Source organism: Sorghum bicolor, chromosome 1 (assembly GCF_000003195.3).
Source record: "Sorghum bicolor cultivar BTx623 chromosome 1, Sorghum_bicolor_NCBIv3, whole genome shotgun sequence".
Taxonomy (NCBI): domain Eukaryota; kingdom Viridiplantae; phylum Streptophyta; class Magnoliopsida; order Poales; family Poaceae; genus Sorghum; species Sorghum bicolor.
In genome coordinates, this window is record NC_012870.2 from 54,013,018 (window position 1) to 54,021,786 (window position 8,769).

At 47.9% G+C, this 8,769-nt stretch overlaps 1 protein-coding gene across 1 annotated transcript; it reads left to right on the forward strand.

The window, feature by feature from the left end:
- LOC8083641 (protein TIFY 11b) lies at nucleotides 6,364–7,138 on the forward strand. The gene is made up of 2 exons (XM_002464780.2): nucleotides 6,364–6,875; nucleotides 7,018–7,138. Exons 1-2 carry the CDS (start codon nucleotides 6,364–6,366, stop codon nucleotides 7,136–7,138), a joined length of 633 nt encoding a protein of 210 aa, XP_002464825.2.

Here is an 8,769-nt window from a genome sequence, read left to right on the forward strand (position 1 = left end):
TGAATTCCCTTAACAGTTGTATACCTTTTTCGTAATAAGCTATCAGGACTTCGCTTCGGCATTCACAACTTCCAGCCAATTGATTTATAACCAGCATAGAATCCCCGAAGATTTCAACAGCATCAGCATGAACTTCTTTCAACAATTCCAACCCCTTGATCAAAGCTTGATACTCGGCTTGATTATTCGTAGACGTGGCAACAATCGGCAAAGAGAACTCATATTTCCTTCCCCGAGGGGAAATCAACACTATGCCGATTCCTGCCCCCCGGTCACACGTGGATCCATCAAAGAAGAGCGTCCAAGGCACAATTTCCAAAGTCTCCACTATACTACGATGTTGAGTTATAAAATCGGCCATAATCTGCCCTTTAACTGCTTTAGCCGATTCGTAACGTAGATCAAATTCCGACAGTGCCAAAATCCACTTACCGATTCTACCACTCATAATCGGCATAGATAGCATATATCGGACCACATCATCTTTGCATATAACAGTGCATTCGGTCGATAGCAAATAGTGCTTCAATTTAATGCATGAGAAATATAGGCATAAACATAATTTTTCAATAGCCGAATACCTGGTCTCAGCATCAATCAATCTTTTGCTTAAATAGTAAACCACATGCTCCTTCCCTTCAAATTCTTGAATCAAAGCCGAACCGATGACCATCCATCGGTAGACAAATATAATCTGAAGGGCTTTCCTTGCTGAGGTGGAATTAAGACCGGAGGATTTGTCAAATAATTTTTGATTTCATCCAGAGCCAACTGTTGCTCTTCTCCCCATATAAATTCTTGATCGGCTTTTAATTTAAGTAAAGGACTAAAAGCACGAATTTTTCCACATAAGTTGGAAATAAATCGCCTGATAAAATTTACTTTGCCGATCAGAGATTGGAGCTCAGTTTTGTTGGTAGGAGGAACTATTTTGTTGATAGCATCAATAGATCTCCTACTCATTTCAATTCCCCTTTGATGCACCATGAAACCAAGAAATTGCCCTGCCGATACACCAAATGCACACTTGTTAGGATTCATCTTTAAACCATATTTCCTTGTACATTCTAACACTTTTCGCAGATCGGCAAGATGCTTTGTGAAATCTCCAGACTTAACCACCACATCATCAATATAAATTTCCACCAACTTGCCGATGAACTCATGAAAGATAAAATTCATAGCCCTCTGATAAGTAGCACCAACATTTTTCAAACCAAAGGTCATAAGTCGTAACTATCCATTCAAACAACCCTACATGACCAGGACATCTAAATGCAGTATTTGGTATATCTTCTTCAGCCATGAATATCTGATTATATCCTACATTGCCATCCATGAAGCTAATAATCCGATGCCCTGCTGCAGCATCAACTAGTAAATCGGCAACTGCATCGGGTAACCATCCATCGGCGTAGCTTTGTTAAGATTCCTAAAATCAATGCAGACTCGAAGCTTCCTATTTTTCTTGTAAACTGGAACAACATTGGAAATCCACTCGGCATACCGACACTGCCGAATAAATTTAGCTTCGATAAGTTTGGTTATTTCGGCCTTAATATCAGGAAGAATATTAGGATTACATCGGCGAGCTGGCTGCTGATGTGGCCGAAATCCAGATTTGATGGGCAACCGATGTTCAACAATTGATCGGTCTAAACTAGGAATCTCAGTATAATCCCAAGCAAAGCAATCTTTATATTCTTTTAACAAATCGGTTAATTGTTGCTTATACTTAGAATCTAACTTAGCACTAATAAAAGTAGGTCTAGGTTTATCTCCATTACCTATATCTACTTCTACTAAATCATCGGCCGATGTGAATCCCTGGCCTAATTTTCCATCGTCGGCGAACCTATCCATTAGAACTCCTCATCAGAACCGACTGCTTGGATCGGTGGAATTTCATAATCGGCAACCTTAAGGAAATCCTTCTCCCAAGCCTCTCCTGAGATGCACCTGGTCCGCTCATAAGTATCTGCCTCTGTCGATGCGATGACATAAGAAGAATCTCCCGGGACAATCTCAATCTTGTCAACTACCCACTGAATCAAGCATTGGTGCATTGTTGATGGGATGCAACAATTGGCATGGATCCAATCTCTCCCTAACAGCAGATTATAAGCACCCTTTCCACTGATCATGAAAAAAGTTGTTGGCAAAGTCTTGCTGCCGATGGTCAACTCGACGCATATTGCTCCCTTAACTCGAGACACATTTCCTTCAAAATCCTTTAGCATCATATCGGTCTTGGTCAATTCTTGATCCCCCTTTCCAAGCTTCCGATAGACTGCATACGGCATAATATTGATAGCAGCCCCACCATCGACTAATATCTTGGTCATCGGCTGCCCATCAACCCATCCTTTGACAAACAAAGCTTTAAGATGCTGCCTTTCATTGTCGGCAGGCTTTTCGAAGATAGCTGTCATTGGATCCAGAGCCAACTGAGCTATCTGGTCGGAAAAATCTAGCTCCTCATTATCACTGGATGGCGCAAGGAACTCCATCGGCAACATAAATACCATATTAACATCTGTCGATGGCCCTTTTCCCTTAGGATCCGATTGCTGCTGATCTCCAGATTGGCCAGAATTCTCACCTTTGCTTAGCTCTTCTCGTCTTTTGCGTTGCAACCTTCTTTTCTGTGTCCTAGTCAATCCCTCTGGACACCATGGAGGAAGCTGTGGCTGCCTTGTCGATGGGCGATGACTTTCCCTCGACTCCACTCGTTAGGTATTGGCATCTCTGCAAAATATGAACTCATCGAGAACTCGTGCATTAGCCATCTCCTCAAGTTCTTCTTGGTTCCTAGCAAAGTACCCGACATGGTCACCAAGCCTATTATGTACACTGAGTCTGCCCCTAGCCGATCATGAACTGACGCTCTCCCCCTAATCGGCCCATTAAATCGCCGATTATCATCCTAATACTGCCGATTAGGTCTATCATACCGATCATAACCATTGCATTCAGGGCAATCTCTAACAGTAGGCAATTTAATATTCTGCTCCTAGCAATGGAAAAAGAATGGACAGTTCCAGTGATCTTTATGCCGATTCCACTCTTGTCGGCGTCTCTCTTCTTCCCAACGATAATCCTCCTATTGGCGCCGATGCCGATCTTCACGTTGCTGCCAAGTCTCCCGATGCCTTCTATGAGTTATCACAATGCCAGATCGGGGAGGCCTTCCTGAGCTAGTTCCTTCCTGGATCAAACCCTTTCCTTTGGCATCGGCAGCAGTAACCTGATGCTTAGGATCCACCGATGCACTTTTCTCAGCGGCTTCTGACGTCAAGACCTTGGTTTTTCCCTTAGCATCCAACATATTTGTTGGGAAAGGATGTTGATCGATCTTCATCGGCTTCTAAGCTTTAGAATTATCAAATTTGATCCTCCCAGATTCTATAGCCGACTGCAGCTGTTGCCTAAAAACTTTGCACTCATTTGTACTGTGGGATGTTGCATTGTGCCACTTGCAGTACTTCATCTTCTTCAACTCTTCGGCCGATGGAATCACATGATTGGGTGACAACTTAATCTGCCCTTCCTGAAGTAGAAAGTCAAATATCCTATCGGCTTTGGTGATATCAAATGCAAACTTTTCTGGCTCTTTATGCCCAAAAGGGCAAGACATCGGCTTCTTATTTTTCACCCACTCTGCCAAGCCGATGACTGGTTCTTCATCAAAGTCTGAGCTTGCTGCCTCATCAACAAATGACACCTTTTTATTCCACGCTCTCTTGGGCTCAAAAGGTTTAATATCTTGGTCAGAAATCCTCTGCACCAAATGACTTAGACTTTTGAACTCTTGAGAAGCATACTTGTCTCTGATGTGCGGCAACAATCCCTGGAAAGCCAAATCGGCTAGCTGCCGATCATCCAAGATCAGACTATAGCATTTATTCTTAACTTCTCGCAACCTCTGCACAAAGCTTTCAACCGATTCATCATTGCGTTGTTTCAATCTGACCAAATCGGTGATCTTCTTCTCATGGACTCCAGAAAAGAAGTATTTGTGGAATTGCTTCTCCAGATCGGCCCAAGTAATCACTGAGTTGGGAGGTAACGATATAAACCAAGTAAAAGCCGGTCCAGACAAAGATGAGGAGAACAAACGAACCCTTAACTCGTCTCTGTTGGCAGCCTCCCCACATTGGATGATGAACCTGTTGACGTGCTCCATGGTTGATGTGTCATCCTGTCCAGAAAACTTAGTAAAATCGGGTACCTTGTACAGATTTGGAAGTGGAATCAGGTCATATGCGGGAGGATATGTTGTCCGATAAAATTAAGTATTGACTTTGGATTTTATCCCAAATTGGTCTCTCATTACTTCAGCTATCTTATCGGCCCAATAAGCATCGGTGTCTTGCCGATGAGGCGGTTGTGGATCTGGCACCTGCTGATAAGTTTCCATATGTCTCTGGGGTGCACGATCTGCATGGAACATTGGATTAACCATCTGACCACCAATCTGTTGACCAAGATTCATCGGTTGATTGACCAACCCTTGATTCTGAAACCCAAGTTGGATTTGTCCTTGTTGAAACCCCATAGCCTGATGATTCTGCTGAGGTAACTGTGGAAAGACAAGCTGCCCTGTCCATCCACTGTTGACTGGTAATTGGGTATCATCATTGGATTGACATACCCTGGCTGTGTCATAAACCTCTGCTGCGTCAGCATTGGATCTGCCGATGCATTAGGCATCTGGAACGTTGGAGCTTGAGAATTCCCAGTGTAAGGCCTTGCAGTGGTAGTTGTAGTATACTGGGAACTCTGATTCATCGGCGGATTTGGCGGTGCCGATGCCATACGAGCCTTGCCTGTCACGTCAGCTGTTTGAGATGTCCCAGGAGTCTTTACCATCATCTCTGGGAGCATACCATAACCCCACCAGTTGGGAGGAACAGATTCTGACATTGCCGATGCCAATAGATCTGTGGCAAGCTTGATCTGCCCTTCTGATGTTGATGAACTGGTCGCCATTGATGTAGATTGCGCATTAGTGATCCCTAATGTGCTTGGAGGAGAAGTAGTTTATGTACCCGCCACGGCTGTAGCAGCCGATGGAGCTGTGACGACTGGTGACCCCAGCTGATGATAGGCAGGACCCACATAATTTGGTGGCAACTGTCCTTCTTTGAAAGTTCTAGCCACGACATTCAAAACCGTATTGGACAGCACACCAGCTTGATTGATCAAGGCAAGGTTAATAGCATTGTCAACCATGTCTTGAAGTTTACCAGGATTGGCTTCAAAAGTAATCTGCCGAGGTGCCGGCAATGCTTCCTTCTAGATCACTTCGCCACTCCTGTTAATACTGAAGGAGTTTAAGCATTGCTGCTTGTAGTCCTCCATTGCCTTTGCAATAGCTTGCTTCTGCTCATCTCTGAGATTGGCCTCCGTTACTGGGATGACGTTCTCCAAGTCGAAATCGGTGTTCGACATGTTGATCTTGATCTTGAATCTGTCCCACCGGGCGTGCTAAAAGATGTGTTGATGCAAAAGCTGATCTGCAAACACAAAGGGCTAATACCCGATTCAAACGTTAAGGCGTGCCAACCGTTTTGACCTTACAATCGACAAAGGTGGTAACTCGACCACTTTGGTCCCGACAACAGCGATGCGCCCGGATGTCACGGCTAAGAGGTGATCACGCGGAACTTGAGAACACGCCGAGTTTGACTCGACGAATTCCTAAGAACTCGTAGTAAAAAGAAAATATGACGAAGTCGTCGAAAAAGTAGATGCTAGAATATGAGTAAAAACTTGTGTTTGATTGATTGATTGATAGATTACATGGCCCTAGAGTCTACATTTATACTCTGTCCAAAGAGCTACAACCAGACACGACTAGGACTCGAATTTCAAACTAAACGGAACCCGTACACAAAACCAATTCTAATAACTAAGGAAAACATAAAACTACCCCTTTGTAGCCGACCGGGGCACCACCACAGATCAATCGGCAACCTTCACGCTTTTCTTCAGAGCCATCGGCAGTATTGTGGCCATCGACAAACATTGATACTGGTCATCGGCACGAACACGTCACCACCTCTGGACTTAGTCACATTCAGTTGTTTCCCCATCGACAACCACCTTCATCGGCAACTTCCCTGTAGACTAGTTACCGTTGCTTCATCTGCCGATCCATACTTTACTAACCTCAGGTACGCGTCAAAAGATACGTGTCCAAAACGGTGTCAACACCGACGCCACCACGCCCCGACGCGGCCGTGGCCACCGCGCCCCGACGCGGCCTCCCTCTCCCCCGACGCCCCGACTCCACCGCCGGCCGGGGCCACCGCGCCCCGACGCGGCCTCCCTCTCCTCCTGCAAGAACCGATGCAACCGATGCAGCGTGCGGGGTCCTGCTCGGACGTCGGCGCCGAGGAGGAGCCGGCCCTGGCCGCCGCCGCGAGGGGCGAGGAGATGGCTGGGCCCGCCTCCACGGCGGCGCCGCACACCATCTTCTACGGCAGGGTGGTGGTGTTCGAGGACTTCCCAGCGGAGAAGGCGGCCGAGGTCATACGCCTCGCAGCCGGCGGCGCTGAGCGCGCGGCGGTCCCGGCCCCGGCCTCTGCTCCGGCTACGCGCGACGACCTGCCCATCGCCAGGAAGGCGTCGCTGCAGCAGTTCCTGGCCAAGCGCAAGGACCGCCTCGTGGAGCGCGTGCCCTACACCCGCCCGTCCCCCGCGGAGGAGGCGGAGAAGACGAAGCAGCCGGCGGCCTCCTCCTGGCTCGGGCTCGGCGGCAGCACGATGAACGCCGAGCGCCTCACCATCGCGCTGTTATTTGAGGAGTTCGCGTGCTGTGGATCGATTAGCAGTGATTTAATTCGGTGGGTTCCTGCAAGAAGTCGCAGGTGAGCGGCGGCAGCAAGAACCGCGTCGGCGAGCCAGCCAGCTGCCGGATCTCCTCTGCCCAGCGGACCTGGACGACGGGGAGCACCACTCCTCGACGCGGACTGGACGGGAGCTTGGGCTCCTGCGTGTGCGCGTGCGCAGGCGCCGCCTCCGCCTCCTCCCGCTCCTGCGCGGCGCGGCTACTGATGGTGACGGCGGAGAGCAGGCGGGGCGTCGTTGCTGGCGGCGTGCATGCGAGTCGGAGTCGAAGCCGGAGAGATAGGTAGTTGGGCTGGAGTTGGACTCAATTTTGAGCCCCTATTGTATGCAGCCCAGCATGCAAATGAAATAAAATAGAGACCAATTTGCATGCTGGGCTGGAGTTGCTCTAAGGAGTACCCTTTGTCGTTGTGCGGCGTACTCTGTTTTGTTGAACAGAGTACGGAAACTGAAATTTGCAGTGACCTTTAGTTTCAGAACAAATGGCCTTATCTATGCGATTAACAGTGATCTAGTTGTGCGTCTACTCAACGAATAGAATCCAAACACTAACTGGTTGGTGATCAATTTATAGCATCAGGTGGAGGCTAAGGCTACGGCAGCTAGGGATTCAGTGAGATTTACTGCAACGCTCGCAGAAAGCTGCTTCCGCTTTCTTTGTCCAATATCAATGGGGGAACAATACGGTTGAATCACTATCCTTGGGGCTGGTCCATTGATTGTTTTCACCGTATGCGAGTGGGGATCAGCTGCGAGTAGGGCCCTTGTGCACTCATCAACACCAGCGATGGAAGTAAGGAGTATTCTTTTTACGCTCAGTGTAGTTGTCGAGTTCTTTTTGTGGGCACACTCTGTTTATACACTCTTTAATAACACTGAAATATTTGCAGTGACGTTTTCTATCAGAACAAATGGCCTTAACTATATATGTGACTATAATAGTGATGTCGTTGCGCATCTAGTCAATGAATAGATCCAAACAGTAGCCGATTTGGTGATCGATTGATTGCATGAGGGTATTTGGTCACATCACTGATCACTAGTCCCAACCGTCTGGTTTCAGTAGGTGTTCATATTGTTTGTGCATGAGTTTGTGTTCCCTCTGGACTCTTTTTTTTGTGACACAAGAACCTATATAATACCATGATAGGAAACTGACCCAAATCTTATCAAGCACGTGTGCGCCGATAAGATTAGTGGCGCACACGTCGCTGATACTGGGGATGAAGGGGGATGGGGGTAGGGGCAGCCTGCGGGAGGTGGGCGAAACAGCTAGCGGCGAGGTCACCATGGCTAGGGAGGTGGACGAGGCGGCAGCGTTTAGGGTTTCACATTTGTGACCATCTATGGCCAGTGGCCTTAGAAGAAGGGTCCTGGGGGCGGTCATTGGCCCGACGACGGTGGCGAGTTGAGGGGTGGTGAGCAAGGCTGGGGTTGCGCCACCGAGCGGGCAGAGGGAGATAACCGGTTGGGCGGAGCCGACGGTCAGAGTAAGGAGTCGCCGACGAGCTCCTCCATTGGGAATAGGAAAGTGTGATTTCATCCGACAAGGATGGATGGTGGGTGGAGAGGTCGCCGGTGGCTTGGACAATGGTCGAGGTGTGGAGGGAGAGGGACGGGGATGATGGCGGGGAAGAAGAAGAATAATAGTTGGGAGTGGGGAAAGAAGAGGAACAGTGAGAATGAGGTGTGCAAGGTAAATCTCCTGGTGTGTGCGCATTCGGGAAACTAGGGAATTGTCATGAACAGAGTACCTAAGTATAGAAGTTTTTTTGCGAGACTCAATTACAAACACAGACGCTCACAAACATGAGCGCACACTTACCCCTGTGAATGCACACACGCGCACCCTTTCTCTACGAGCACCTCCGAAGAACCGTGTTAGATCAGCAAATCTCGAGATTGATGAAATTG

Coding starts and splice junctions, on each gene's coding strand:
- LOC8083641 (XM_002464780.2), top strand. CDS start 6,364: ATGCAGCGTGCGGGGTCCTGCTCGGACGTCGGCGCCGAGGAGGAGCCG. Junction 6,876..7,017: donor GTTCCTGCAAGAAGTCGCAG/GTGAGCGGCGGC, acceptor GCGCGTGCGCAG/GCGCCGCCTCCGCCTCCTCC.